This window comes from Tupaia chinensis, unplaced genomic scaffold, assembly GCF_000334495.1.
Source record: "Tupaia chinensis unplaced genomic scaffold, TupChi_1.0 Scaffold000407_1, whole genome shotgun sequence".
NCBI classification, from domain to species: Eukaryota; Metazoa; Chordata; class Mammalia; order Scandentia; family Tupaiidae; genus Tupaia; species Tupaia belangeri.
In genome coordinates this window covers 1,144,688-1,160,119 of record NW_006159909.1, presented here as the reverse complement: position 1 = coordinate 1,160,119, position 15,432 = coordinate 1,144,688, and the positions used below count along the sequence as shown (strand labels likewise).

At 50.0% G+C, this 15,432-nt stretch overlaps 1 protein-coding gene across 2 annotated transcripts in view; it reads right to left on the bottom strand.

The window, feature by feature from the left end:
* Positions 1-10,099: 10,099 nt before the first annotated feature.
* Positions 10,100-15,432, bottom strand: part of RHBDL3 (rhomboid like 3) — a 67,562-nt gene continuing 62,229 nt past the window's right edge. For both annotated transcript variants that reach the window (XM_027774147.1, XM_027774148.1), the window contains 2 exons: positions 14,466-14,526; positions 10,100-10,480 (listed from right to left, as the gene is read on the bottom strand). In XM_027774147.1, coding sequence (XP_027629948.1) covers positions 10,209-10,480; positions 14,466-14,526 — 333 coding nt within the window. In that variant the 3' untranslated portion in view covers positions 10,100-10,208. The remainder of the gene's footprint in view (positions 10,481-14,465; positions 14,527-15,432) is intronic.

The window sequence follows — 15,432 nt, the reverse complement described above, 5'->3', positions numbered from 1 at the left end:
TGCCAGGTCCAGGACTCAAACCATGGTTGCCCATTTGGGAGTCCAGCACACTTAACCACCACGCCACCTACCGCCCCCAGTAGCTGCTGCTTCTTCTTTTTTTCTTTATTTAAATTTATTTACATTCATTCACTGTACATCATTACAACATACACAAAGAGATTTTCCATCCAGAGTACACTGTATATTGACTCTATCAAGCACATCAGCATACATGTTATCGTCAACAAGTAATTTTCCATTTCTTGTTTCCTGTATGTTTTGCTTTTTTTCCCTCATCCTTGACCCTGTCTCTTACCCTCTGCCATCTCCAATAGCTTCTTTTTAAAAACCGTAATCCTAGTCTTAGGACAGATTAGTATTACTATACCATTTCAAAGACCAATCTCAGGACCGGCTGATGGCTCAGCAGTTATACTACTGGACTCCCACATGGCCAACCACGGTTTGAATCTCGGACCTTGAATCCTGGACCGGGACTTGAAAATCAGGCTGGGCGAGTGTGTGTGTGTGTGTGTGTGTGTCCAAAATCCCAGGAGGAGAATGGAGAAGGGATTGTGGTGTGGCCATCCCCTGGGTATTCTCACTCTCCCTCTCCTCACTGTCTCTGCCTCTCTCACTCTTGGGTGAGCGCATGTGCCCTAAGGCAAAAACCTCTTAAAAAAAAAAAAAAGAACGATCAAAGACAAATCTCTGCATCCTGTGGGTGCTTGATACATTTTTTTCTCTGATTGATAATGGCATGGGTGATGAAGGCAGCTTTTAAGTCAATATGTAAATAAATCATGTGTAAGTATGTAAGAAATTAAATGAGCTTTAAAAATAGATGCACTAGCTTCAAGATAAAGCATTGTCTCTGATGGAAAGCTACTGCAGAAGCAGCTGCCATCACTACTTTTCTTTATCCATTTCTTCACTGGTATTTGCCATGAGCCTGTATTTTCTTTTAGATGAAAATGCTGGCAGTTTTGCATGTTTGTTTAAGATTTTTGCCATAGCGTGCGTGTGCTTGCTGGAGACAGAGAGAGGGAAAATGAGAAGTCATCTCCCAGGGGGGATGGCCACACTGTAATCCCTTCTCCTCCATTGTCCTCCTAGGATTTTGAGTATGTCAAAACATGCACCCAGTGGGATTTTAAGCCACCAGGTCCAGGACTCAAACTGTGGTCAGCCACGTGGGAGTCCAGCACCTTACCCACATGCCACCTGCTGGCCCCCTGCTTGTTTTTTTAAAGTTTCTTTATTGAGAGCAAAACAGTGACAGTGCCCCCAACAGGGTCTCGTTCTGTGATGCCTCCCGTCAGCCTTTCTCAGCCAGCCAGGATCACGGGCACGCGTGCACCCTCCCTGCGTGGATAGGTTGACCTGGGAACCAAACCCCGGTTTTCCATATGGCTTCCACCACTGCAGAGTGTTGTGCTCCCGCTACCTCTCTGTGGCTGGATCAAAATGCTGGAGTTTTTAAAATAAAGTGTCCAGAAATGAAACAAAGTATACCTGTTTTATAAGCAAACTATAACAAAGAAGGCAAGCAGAAATTCTTCATATCAGAGTTACTCATTGATTTTTGTCTTTTGTACTTTTGTTTAGCGCCTCCTATTGTTTTTCTCACAATCAACAGAAAGTATCCTCAACTAGCTTCACATGAAAGCCAGTTGTAGTTACACACATATGGGACCAGCAGTTAGTATAATGGCTATGTCTCTGAACTCCCATGTAGCCGACAACGGTTCGAGTCCCGGACCTGGTGGCTTGAACTCACACTGGGCACATGTGCGTGCATGCCCAAGATCCCGAGAAGAGAATGGAGGAGGAGGGATTGTGGCATGGCCATCCTCCCTGGGGGGGTGACTTCTCACTTTCTATCTCTCTGTCTCTCTTCTGTCTTTCTGGCGAGAGCACACGCCTTATAGCAAAAAAAAAAAAAGGAGTGTAGTTACACACATATGATTGCAGTTTGTTCTGCGTAGCTCTTTAATAAATTCATCTGATAATGATTTTGTTTCAAAGAGCAAAAGTCTTGTGTTCTCACTGCCCTCAGGATGCTCAGAGGAACAGAAGCTCATAAAACTGGGGAATCTTCAATAGCTCTAAATTCACATTAAGTCTGAGTTTTAACTTCGAAAATGACTGACAATTGCCTTCTGCTTTTCACTTTGCATAAGGCTAGGGACATGACTCACCCATCCGTTTCTTTTCCTTTAAAGAGAAATAAATTCAAGATCTTCATAAATGCTTTCATATGGTTTTAAACTTTAATAACTTGGATTGAAGGCAGGATAGAAAAATATCTATGTAGCATTTTTTAGTAGTATTAAATTCAGAAGACTGGAAAATCAGCAATTTTATGATATTCCTCAAACCCAACTGCTGGGTTTTTTTTGCTTGTTTTTTTGTTTTTTAAGATTTTTCTTGGCATAGGACACATGTGCTCACTAGAGACAGAGACAGGAAGTGAGAAATTGCCCCCCAATGGAAAGTTGACCATGACACAATCCCTTCTTTATTCTCCTCTCAGGATTTTGGGCACACATGCACACTCACCTGATGTGAGTTTTAAGCCACCGGGTCGGGGTCTCAAACCGCTATGTGGGAGTCCAGTGACACAGCCATTACACCAACTGCTGGTCCCCAGGGTTTTGCTTTTAATAAGCAAAATTAAGACCTCAGCATTCTGAATATAAAAAAGTTTTAATTTTCAAACTCATATGTCATTTAAGAGTCTGTTGTAAATGGCATTTAAAAGTGAATGTAAGGCGGGAACCAGCAGTTAGCATAATGACTATGTTGCTGGACTCCCACGTAGTCGACCGCGGTTCGCGTCCTGGACCCGGTGGCTTAAAACTCACGCCGGGCACGTGTGCGTGTGTGCCCAAGATCCCGAGAGGAGAATGGAGGAGAAGGGATTGCGGTGTGACCATGCCCCCTGGGGGGTGATTTCTCACTTTCTGTCTCTGTGTCTCTGTCTGGCGAGCGCACACGCCCTATAGCGAAAAACCTCTCGGGGGGGGAAAAAAAAAAAAGTGAATGTAAGGCCAGCCCTATACTGCGGTGGCTAAGTGCTGCAGAGAGGAGTCTGATCCCACAAGACCAACTGCAGTCTGAGTCCTGTCCCTGAAACCTGAAAAGCGTGCTTTGCACCTGCGTATGTGGCCAGAATACTGACGGGATGGAGAAATGGAGGAGAAAAAGGATTATGGCATGAACAGGCCCCAGAGGGATGTGCTTGCTTTTAATTGTGCACGTGCTGCCTGACATTTAAAATAAAAGCAAATATATTACCTGCTTTGAATCATTTATGGATGTAGGCAAGGTATAATGGTATGGTCTCTATGTCTGTACACCCTTTTTTGTAATGTTGGCTCACTGCATTATGTGATTATATGCATTTTTTTAAGTATATTCATTGGGGCCAGCAGATGGCGTAGTTGTTACGTTGTTAAACTCCCACATTGTCAACCGCGGTTTGAATCCTGGACCCAGTGGCTCAAAACTCATACTGGATGCATGTGCATGTGTGCCTAAGATCCCAGGAGGAGAAGGGATTGCAGCATGGCCTTCCCCCTGGGGAGGGGGTGATTTCTCACTTTCTCTGTGTGTGTGTCTGTCTGTCTCTGGCAAGCACACACGCCCTAAGGCAAAATCTCTTAAAAAAAAAAAAAAAGAAAAAACGTAGCTTCCATGTGAAACAGACAGGTCCCCCCGACAGGATCATCACAGCGGGCTCTGTCCTGGCTTAGCCAGCCCAGATCCCTGGCACTGGTGCGTGCTTGCTGTGCTCAGGTAGGTCCTAGGATGCAAACCCACGGCCTTCTCCAGGCGAGTGAGCCGAATCACCACTGTACTACCACCTGGCCTCAGTAGTCTTATTTAATTCCATTTGTTGTTATTATTATTTTTCAATTTGACCTGAGAGTGAGAGAAAGAAAGGGAACGTGAGAAAGCAAGCCACCAGGTCCGGGACTTGAACCACGGTTGGCCATGTGGGGATCCAACCCCTGTAACCACTACACCACTTGCTGGCCCCTCATGTAGTAATTTTCAAAGTTTTAAAAAGGATTTGTTTAAACATAGAATAAATTCATGTGTTATTTGTGTGCTATTCATTTAGAAGAAGATGTCTGTCATGTATGAAAAATGATCTGTTTATCTGTCATTATATTTGTAATAATAAAACTCATAAGGCAGTCATTTTTATTTAACAGGTTCAATTGTCAAGCCTGAAATTTTAATTAATCCCCAACAAGTTTGTGGGGGGGGAACTACACGTGTTATACTAAGAGACGTATTGACGAAAATCAGATCACCTGCTAGGGTACGCCTCGCGGTATCCCACGGGAGCATCGGGCAGGGTCTAAGAGCAATTTCCGTCACAATGTTTTATTCATCACCCAGTAAAGTTACACCTGTAGAACTCCATCACCCAAGTCACTTCCTTTCGCTCTCATTCATTATTCACTATGACAGAATGCCTGTCCTTTACCAGAGGATCGCTCGTACCAGATGCGGGGAAAGCCTGCAGGCTTCTCAGAAATGAGCTTCTGTTCCGGGGGCCACATTTTCCTAGCCGTGTGTCTCTTCAGCTCATGGAGACCCTGCTGGTTTCAGTGGAGTCTTTTGGGTGGAGGTCCACGAGGGCAGCACGGCACTCTTCTCTGTAAAGTCCCTGGGACCAGCAGTTAGCGTAATGGCTATGTCTCTGGACTCCCATGTAGTCAACCATGGTTCACATCCCGGACCCAGTGGCTTAAACTCATGCTGAGCGCATGTGCGTGCCCAAGATCCCGAGAGGAGAATGGAGGAGAAGGGATTGCAGCATGGCCATGCCCCCTCTGGGGGGGTGATCTCTCGCTGTCTCTCTGTCTGTCTGGTGTGCGCACGCACCCTATAGCAAAAACCTCTCCAAAAAAAATAAAGTCCCTGAAGGTGCCTCACAGACGGCTGAGATGGCAGAAGTGTCCAGAGGCTGGAAACAGAGTGATGGAGGAGTGAGCTGACAGCTGTGGTTTTTCTGGTAAACAACTTCAAGGAAGGCTGACGGCATGGAGGTCCTGACAAGGAGCTCGAAGAGAAGGCTCCAGGGCTCGTTGCTGTGACTGGGTGGTCCTACACCTCATACAACGCGATTGGATCTTTAAACAACCCCCTGGTACTTCTGTATGTCCGGTGTCCTTGAGAGCCGAGAGCAGGAACTTTGGAACCGGCAGTCCCGGGTGTGAACCCAGCTACATGTATACTACCAGAAAGTGACCAAACTAGTCCTTCCTCTCGTGTGAATTTGGGGGTATTTATACTCGCTTCACGTAGAGTAGCTGTGAAATGCCCACCCCAGTGCTAAGCATGCAGTAGGAACAACTGGCCATGTGGGTTCCAGCTGTCTTAACCACCATGCCAGAATTCTTTTATTTTTTATTCTTACTTTTAAAACATTTGACTTTATTTATTTATTTTAAATTTGACCAGAGAGGGACAGAATAAGAGAGAGAAGTGGGGCAAAGTGAGAAAGTAAGCTGCCAGGTCTGGAACTCGAACCGTGGTCAACCATGTGGGAGTCCAGCACCCTTAACTACCATACCACCTGCCATCCCTATTATTACTATTTTTTAAAAATTTGCTATAGGGCATGTGCCCTCACCAGAGAGGGATAGAGAGAGAGAAAGCAAGCCACCAGGTCTGGAGCTCAAACCATGGTCAACCATGTGGAGTCTAGCCCCTTAACCACCATGCCACCTGCTGGCCCCATATATGCTTTTTTTTTAAAGAGATTTTTTTTGTTAGTGCATGTGCTTGCCAGAGAGACAGAGAAAGTGAGAAATCGCCCCCCAGGGGGGGTATGGCCACACCACCATCCCTTCACTCTCTTGGGATTTGGGCACACGTGCACACCCACCTCACGAGGTCTGGGACTCACAAGGTCTGGGACTCAAACCATAGTCGACTGTGGGAGTCCAGCGCCTTAACCACTACACCACCTGCTGGTCCCTATATATGCATTTTTTTGAGAAAAGAAGTCATGTTTTTCATCAGTCACCTGAGAGTTCAGTGATTCAAGAAAGGTTAAGTGAGAATCAGAGCTGAGAGGCCAGCAGGTGGCACAGGTTGTGGCACTGGATCCCACATGGCCACTTGCATGGTGCGAGTCTCAGACCTGGTGGTTTAAGCAGCATGCTGGGCATATATGTGTGCATTCCCGAAATCCTGAGAGGAGAAAGGAGGAGAAGGGATTGTGGCGCGGCCATCCCTCTTGGACGAGTTCTCACTTTCCCTCTCTCTCTGTCTGCCTAGCCAGCATGCATACCCTGCAGCAAACAGACAAAACACCCCACAGAGCTAGAAAGGTGTGCCAATCACTGATGTCCCAGTTTTTGTTGTTTTTGCCAGAGTGTGTGTGCTGGCCAGAGACAGCAAGACAGAGGAGGAGAAAGCACACCCCCATGGGGCATGGCCATGCTGCAATCCCTTCTCCTTTTCTCCATCCTACTGGGATTTCAGGCATACACACAAATGCACCTAGCATGTTTTCAAGTCCCCAGGGCTGGGATTCAAAATGCATGGTTGGCCATTTGGGATCCCCCTCCTTTAACTATTAGGTCATGGGGCTGACCCTGAGGCTCCAATTTGCGTTACTGCTATTATTATTTTTGTAAGTTGCCAGAGGACACACGTGCTTGCTGGAAAAAGAGAAAGGGAAAATGAGCAAGCATCCTCACAGGGGATGGTCACGCTGCAATTCCTTCTCCATTTCGCCCTCCTTTGGGGATTTTGCGCATACACACACACACACACACACACACACACACACACTGGAGTGTTTTGGAAGCCACTAAGTCCAGGACTTGAACCATGTCGTTGGCCAGATGGGATCCAGCCCCCTTCACCACCCCATCTGTATTTTACAAATCACAAACCCACTTCCACCATCACCCTCTCCCACGCATCCGGACCCAGACACAGATGAGGCAGCCAACACCAGCCCTTCAGGCCACTTCCTCAATAACCAATGGCTTAAAAAAATCTTTAATGGAATCTGTGCTCAAATAATATGTTACAACAAAAATATACAGAATGTACACAATACAAAAATATTTAGAAACAAACGTTGCAGCTTGTGTTTTGTTCCACTTACTCAGGTCCTCCAAGGGGCAGGTCACTACTGGGCAGTTTTTAAGGCAGAGGAGATGTGGTGCTTTCCCGCCAGCCATGGGAGCGACGTGAGTGCTGGGGAAGGCTCCCACTGCACCTGGGAATCTGCACTATCTGCGCACTAAGTGGGGCGCTGGGGGGAGATCTGGGTTTGGTGAGCAATGACTCCTCTAATCCTCTGGGCAAGAATGGCTCTCATGGAAATTGAGGGTCCTATTAGCTGGCAAAAGAGCCTCATTAGGGAGCTTTTCCTAATTAAAAAACCAATGATGAATGGTGTCATTAAATTGAAATTTCTCCTTTGAAGGTTTTTTTCCCCCTTCCCATTTCTGTGATTCTCCTACTTAACGAGCAAGTGAGCGTACGGCTGGTTGGGGATTCCCAGCTCCCAGTTTCTGTATCCTGGGCATGAAAGGCCGACCTACCTCCGCCAGCCTGAGGACTGACACTGCCCTCTGCTCCCTAGCACCCTGGCTGGCGGCCATGCTGGATGAGAAAGGAGGGAGGGACATGTTTCTGTAAGGAGCACAGGGAACTGCTGAGGAACAGGGCAAACCCCACAGAGCAAACCTTTCTGATCATCTGTCTCCAGGCCCTGGGCTGGGTCAGGTGACCTACAATCCCCGCTCTATGGCCCTGCTTGGAAGAGATAGTTTGGAGAAGGTGGTAGAAGTGGGGGGTGGTGACAGGGTGCAGCTGAGGCTGGGGCCTGCAGCAGAGACAAGGCTCCTTCCATGTGTCCTGGACCTCAGAGGATGGCTGGCAGTGGGTGGCAGGCAGCTGTCTTGGGCAGTTGTCAGTAACAAGCTGCAGCCCGAGCACTTTCTAGTCTTCTAGCTCAGTGCCTTCTCAGCTCTCCCTAGGTCACACAGTCAGAGATAGGGATGCCACTCTGCTGGCTCCACCAACATCCCAGAAGCCCTGGGTGCCAGGAGAGGACTACTCTGCCACTCTAGGAAGGGACAGCACTGCTCAGCCCAAAGCAGAGGTGGCAAAGTCCTGGTTGCCTTCTCCATCCTTACCAAGCCTCCTCTCCTAAGGAGCTGACTCCCATCTGCATTCTCTGATGGGCAGAGAACAGCAGGCAGGTGCTCTGGGCTAAACTTAGCCAAAGGTTTAGGCACACACTGCCACAGTCTGACAGTCCTCGACGGGGCACTGACGTGAGTGTAGCATGACCTTAGATGCCATGCATGGAGACTGGGACAACCCATTTAGCCTCGGGCAGAGATGTGGAAGGCTTTGGCATAGGCTGCAAGTGAGCAGGTGTGTCCCTGGGTAGGAAGACCCTGCCCACCTGCAATTATTTGGTACTGAGTCTAGGGTCAGCCAGGCCAGGCACAAGGGCAGGAAGCCGCAGGCCCCGGGACCCTGAGGTGTCTGACCTGGCTGACCCTGGATTCAGTACCCACAAGGGCTCCCAAGGGCGAGGGCAGGACAGTAGTTCCTGCACTCCTGCCCTTGTTCCCGGGAGTATGCAGCCCCTCTGGCTCCCAGGCCTGGGGCTCTTTGACCTCCGGGTCATCAGCAGCTTTAAGTTCCAGGAGCAGAATAAAGGGAATGGTATGTTTTGTCAAATGTCATCCTCTTCCTATTTCCTCCTGAGGCCTGCAATGCTCCTGCCAGGGCTCATTGGCCAGCCTCGTTTTCCCACCTGTGAAATGGGCGTGGGTGGCCTTGGTAATCTCCAAGTTCCCTCCCATATCTGGTATCGACTGGCTGCTCCCACCTCTGGCATCCACCCAAGCCCCCGGCAATCCTCCAAAAGCAAAGTTCGCCAGTCGCGTTGGAATTCCCACTCCTGCTGTCCCTGTGTCCCCGCACATGAGTACACGGCCCAACGTTCCTGCCCCAGGCTCTTGGGCCCCAGCTTCTCTCCTGAAGGAGAAACTACACAGAAGCTTTTCTGCTGTGAAGGCCACCCCAGAGGGAAATGACACAGAACTTGGCTAAGGCAAGGAAAACCTTAGCATCCCAAGGGCCCCTGGAGGCCCCAGGTCTCCCTCCAGCCTGGTCAGTGAATCATCAGCGAGGTTCCTGAGATGGGAAGGGCAAGGGCGAGCACTGCTGAGAGCAAGGACATTCAGAAACCCTGAACTCCCTCCTGCTTCTCAGCACCCTCTCTCCTCTCGTGACCTCCCCCCAGGCCATGGCCCCAGCCCTTAGGCCTCTTCTGCAGGTTCCCACTTGCCTCCCTCTGTCTTTCCCATCTCTCTCTCTCACACGCACACACACACACGCACACACACACATGCACACATGCGCGTGCACGCACGTATCAAAATGCTGTCTCCACTACTAAAGGAGAGGCACGAAGTAGGGTCAGGGGAGTGGGAGGGAAGAAAACAGCCTAAAACCCACACAGGGCATGGTTGCTGGGCTGCAGGGTGTGAGATGTCGGCCCTCCGGGAGAAGGGGCGGGAGATGGCTGAGGTTGCGCCTGGGCCCTCCCTAGGGAACCTGGTGAAGTTGATGTCGCTCTGCTGCAGCTCTTTCATAGGTCACCAGGCCAGAGGAGGGCCCAGAGCCACAGCATCTCCCGGCTCTGCCCAGCCCAGTCACTGGAGGCCACACTCCAGCACCCACCTCCAGGGACACAGGGCACCCCGGGCTCACCCAGGTTGAGGTCCTGGGCCCAGCAGCTGCAGAGGGTACACTGCTGGCCTGCAGGGATCTCCAGGCTGGCAACCTTCAGGCTGGCCTTCCTCCCTTAGTCTCTTGGGGTACAGGCTGGCCAGGAAGGCTGCGGCTCAGTCTGTTGCAGTTGGAGGGGACACATGGAGCCCAGTCCACAGGGAGGGCCACGGGGAGGGCCACCTCACCTTACCTCAGGCTTTCACCCTGGCCTGATGTCACCAAAACAGCCTAGAAGAATGACGACAACCACGTCAGCGCCTCGCCCAGGAAGGAGCCTCGGCGGTCTGCCCAATTCTACACACGGAATCCCAGCAGCCCAGCGTCTCTCGCTCTCCCCTCGCTGGCCCCACTGAGCTGGGGATGAGAAAACGAATGCAAGTGCTCCCTGTGGATGCAGCTCCCCTCCCACACCTCAGTCCTCCAGCCCCTTAGGGGGGCGGTGGCAGCTTCAAGTCTAGCAGGGTGTAGGCAAAGATGTTCCAGAAGACAGCGAACAGCACGAAGACGGTGTACATGGCCACGAAGATCCACCACAGCGACTGGTCCTGCAGCCTCTGCTCGTAGTTCCTCAGGACCACCACGCCCAAGGTGATGCCCACGGCCACACCGCCCAGGTGTGCCACGAAGCTCGGGTGAGGGCATGGGGGGTAAGCTGACGGGTGGAAGCGCAGCCACACGGCCCGCCCAAACTCCATGCTCACTGCAAGGGAAGCACAGAGAAGTCAGGGGCAGGCCCAGGGGAGGAGCGCAAGGAGAGGCTTTGGACTCCAGCCATCCACCCACCCATGATTCAGTCTGTCCATCAGGCCAAGCACCTGTCTGCACAGTGGAGAAATAGACACCAGTCTTTGTTCCCCCACAACTTACAGGGTCTGGCCATAGACCAGCAAACAGTTACATACACAGGAAGTGTCAGTAAGAGATCCATGGATGGGGGAAAAACAAGGGGTGTACAATTAGCACTGGACACCAGGGGGCGTTAGGCAACTCCCTCCAAGAGGTGACACCTCAGCTGAGATTTGAATATTGAGAGGGGCCTGGCCACAAGAAGACCCTAAGAAGGTGGAGAGGGCATTCCAGGCAAAGGGGACCCCTGGTGTGGACGCCGGATGGCCCTCGCACCGCTGTGGTCATGCTGCAATGCCTGGGGCCTGGTTCCCCACCTGCGCATCTGCATGAAGTCCCGGCCTATGCACAGGCTGCACCACTGGGACATGAATAATTTCGGGATGTGCCTAGTGTTTACAGACTACACAGCATTTTCATGGATTATTTCAAAACGCTCAGAAACCCTTCAGAATCAGTGATTTTGTCAGAAGAGATGGAGGGAGGAAGGGCAAGGAGGGAAATAGATGATCCAACCTCAACACATTGCTGGCCTTTATCTCTTAACAAATCTAAAAATACCTCCATCTGTCTTCCTTTTATTTTTTTTTTAGTTTTGCTGTAGAGTGTGCAGTGCAGTTAATAGAGACAGAGAGAGACAGGGGAACAGTGAGAGAGAGAGAGAAGTGAGAACGTCTCCCAGAGGGATGGCCACACCACAATCCTTTCTCCTCCATTCTCCTCTTGGAATTTTGTTCAGGCATACACATTCACCCAGCATGATTTTCAAGCTGCCCGGTCTGGGACTCAAACTGCAGTCAGATATGTGGGATCCAGCCACCTTAATCTCCATGCCACGGGCTGGCCCATGTTGTCTTTTTTTTTCTTCAGTTTTGTTATATGGCGTGTGAGCTCACCAGATACAGACAGACAGAGAGGCAAAGTCAGAAATCACCCCCTGGAAGGATGGCCACACCTCAATCCCTTCTCCTCCATTCTCTTCTCAGGATTTTGGGCATGCACTCACACACACCCTGGTTGATTTTCAAGCCACCAGGTCTGGGACTCGAACTGTGCAATCTGCCATGTCAGATCCTAAACCTCCACACCACCTGCTGGCCACCATCTAACTCTCTAATCCATCCTTATTGTATGAACTTCTTGTGTTGGCCAATCAAATGGAGGTGTAGACCCTTGAAAGGATGGAGCTGGCAACTGTGTCATCTCGTTACCCACCACCAAGAGAACACTGAGGGTAAGTATTCTCATTCCCATGTTACAGATGAGAAAACCAAGGCAAAGTCGGCAGATTGCAAGAAAGCTCTCCGAGGGGAATTTTGTGCTTGTTCAGTTGCCATTTAATGAGCCAGTGCACTCCTTTCCTTGGGAACCACTCTAAGGGCCAGAGCCTCCAGGGCCCTCCATATCCTTGGGGTGCCCTGGACTGGGCCCTGCGACTCCAAGGATGGCCGACAGATGGCAGAAAAGGAGCAGCCAGAGAAGGACACTAGGCCCTCCCCAGCCCCAGCCCAGGCCTGGCCCTGGGGCATTCTCCCGCCTTTGCTCAGCAGGGCCTCGGTGTGATAAGGGAAGTTTCTAAGACAATGATCCCCAACTCCAAAACCGTATATTAGCTTCTATGATGCTTGGAGTTAGATATTTTATTTAAGTTTTGAGTTTATGTACTTATTTCTTCCATGAGCTAGACACATACACACACACACAGCACCCCTGGAGGGGTCTCAGTACCACCATCCACCCCAGCCTCAGCCAGACCCAGATCATGTGAACCTGCTGTACTCAGGTGGGGCTCTGGATGCCAACCTGGAACCTTCCCACGTGGGTCAGTTCTGCAGTGTCGCATTTACCACTGCATCCTTGTTGACCCCACGGTTTGTTTGTTTTTCCCCAACAGCAAGCCTTATGCTTCCCCTTTCAGAGTCCAAGCAGACATGGAAGTTCTGTGCACCCTGCTTTACTACCCTGTACTGTTCTGACGAAAGGAGCCCTAGGGTTTTAAGGCTGGATGGTCCTTCCTCGGATTAGAACCCCTCCAACTCCATCCATTCAACAGATCCAGAGAACCATACAGGGCTGGACACACCGAAAACTCCCCGAAAACCATGGGGTAGGAGGCAAGGGGTGTGGATGCCCTCACAGCAGAGCCTTCCCAGGCTTGATCTGCGACCCCTTTATTCCAGCTAGTCTTCCTCCTACCCACACTCAGCAGCTGACCCGGGCACTCCCTGTGCAGCATGGCTAAGTGGAGGGTGGGACAAATGGCACAGGGGGCTCCAAGCCTGTCTCTATCACTTCCTAGCTGGGTGGTCTGGGGCAATTGACTGAGCCTTGAGATTCCCTCATAAGGTAAGCCAAGGGATACCTCATCACAGGTGCGTTCTGAGGGCTGACGGAGAGCGTTTCCTCTTCTCTCTTCTTACCTCCAACTGCTTCTGAGCCCTTTGGCCTTCGGCCCCACCCCCTTCACTCAGTTTGTCCTCCACCACAACCTGACTGGTTCTCTACGCTCCAGTCTGCCACTAACTCGTGCACTCAGGATGAAGCACACTGGCCCCTTTGCATTTAAAGCACTTTGTGATCTGACGCCTGTGACTACAAACCTCACCCCTCAGTTGTCCTAACCAACCTGCTGTCGGGACCTTTCACCCCCAGGTTTTTGATCATGCTGTATCTTGTCCCAGATGCCCGATTCCATCTTCTCCACCAGGTAGACACCTATTTGTTATTGCTGTTGCTGTTGCCAGAGTGCACGTGCACTCACCAGGGAGAGACAGAGAGACAGAGAGAGAAGCAGTGGAGAAAGCGCCCCTCAGTGGGGTGGGATCACATCACAACCCCTTCTCCATCTCTCCCTCCCAGGGTTTTGGGCATGCGTGCGCACACACACACTTGCGCGTGCGTGCACACACACACAGACACACACACTCACACACACGTCTAGCATGTTTTCAAGCTGCTGGGCCCAGGATTTGAACTACAGTTAGCCATTTGGGATCCAGCTTCCCCTACAGGGATGACTCCCCACCTGCTTGTCTTTAACACTCAGAATGACCTCTGTAGGGGGACCAGGAGGTGGCGTGGTTGTTAAGGTGCTGGAATTCCCACATGGGCACCTGAGATTGGAGTCCTAGACCTGGAGGCTTGCTTTCTCGCTCTCTCTCTGAGGTAGAATAGGTTTCTCCCAACTAGCCCCACCCCCACCATGCCTGCTCCTGGGGGTTCATGGAGTAATTACAGTTTGTGAATCTGCAAAAACTGTTTTTAATGTGTGTGTGTGTATGTATGTGTGTGCACATGCATGTAAGTGTTTTGCTGGGGAAGAGGACTCTAACTTCCATCAGGGCATCTCAGGGCCAGCTCCATGACCCAAAAAGTCAAGAAGTTTCTTCTCTTGATCTGGGTTCTGGTCATTGTGTATCACACGGCAAGCAGGGACTAAGGACGGTGGTGCGGGGGTGGGCAACGCTCTGCGCGATGAACCCACAGAGCAGGGCTCCAGATTCGCATCAGATGCCTCTGAACAGTTCTGGCTCATGCACCCCTAGATCCAGAGCTGACTGGGGGTGGAACACAGCATCAAGGCCTGCTGAGGGAGCGATCTCTCTCTCTCTTTCTCTCTCGGAAGAAATAAATAAACTAACGGGAAAAAAAAAGATTAAGGGGGGTTAGGAGCAGCCTGGTGGGGCGGACCTGTACCACACGCCCACTTTGTTACACATTATTAACATGTCTCACTTTTATTTTCTCTTGCCCACAAGCCCTGGAAGGGCAGGGACTGTGTCTGCACCCCCAGGGCCTCTGCTAGTCCTGCTGCCCCAGCTCGCCCCATCTGTACTTACTGCAGATCAAGGCCACAGCCATCCGCAGCAGCTTCAACTGGCACTTCATGCCTGACCAATTCTAGGGAAAAAAGAGAGTCCATTAGTTCCAGATTAGACCACTCCTCTGCAGGCGTATCTCGCTTAAGAAAATCTGATATTACAACACAAAAATGGGGGGCCGCAACAGGTGGCATGGTGGTTAAGGCACTGGACTCCCATATGATTAACCACAGTTCAAGTCTCAGACCTGACAGCTTGCTTTCTCACTTTCTCTGTTTCTCTCTGGTGAGTGCACATGTCCTACAGAAAATTTAAAAATAAGAAGAAGTAAAATGAAGTAATTCTTTTTTAAAATAATTTTTAAATTTTAACATATTTATTTATTTATTTATTTATTTATTTATTTATTTATTTATATTTGATCAGAGAGGGACAGAGAGAGAGAAAGCGAGAGAGAGGGAAAGTGAGAAAGCAAGCTACCAGGTCCACGACTTGAACTGTGGTCGGCCATGTAGGAGTCCAGCGCCTTTACTCACAACACCACCTGCTGGCCCCAATAAGTAATTCTTTAAAAAAAAAACAAAAACAGAGGCCACCAGGTGGCATGGTGGTTAAGGCACTAGACTCCCACATAGTCAACCACAGTTCGAGTCTCAGACCCAGAGGCTTGAAATTCATGCTGGACATACATGTGTGTGTGCTCTAAACCCCAGGATAATGGAGAAGGGGTTGTGGCATGGCTATCTTCCCGGGCAATGATTTCTCACTTTCACTGTCTCTCTGTCTCTCCAGTGAGCTCATGCACACTATGGCAAAAACCTTAAAAACAAAACCAAAAATAGACTCCATGACGTCCAGAGTGAGGGGGTTGTGACTGAGTAGCAGAACATGCCAACATGACTTTGAGAGTTTCGGCAAGTTTATTACTGAATAAGAACTTTTTTTTTTTTTTTAGGGGTTTTTCCTAAAGGGGGGGGGCACTTGC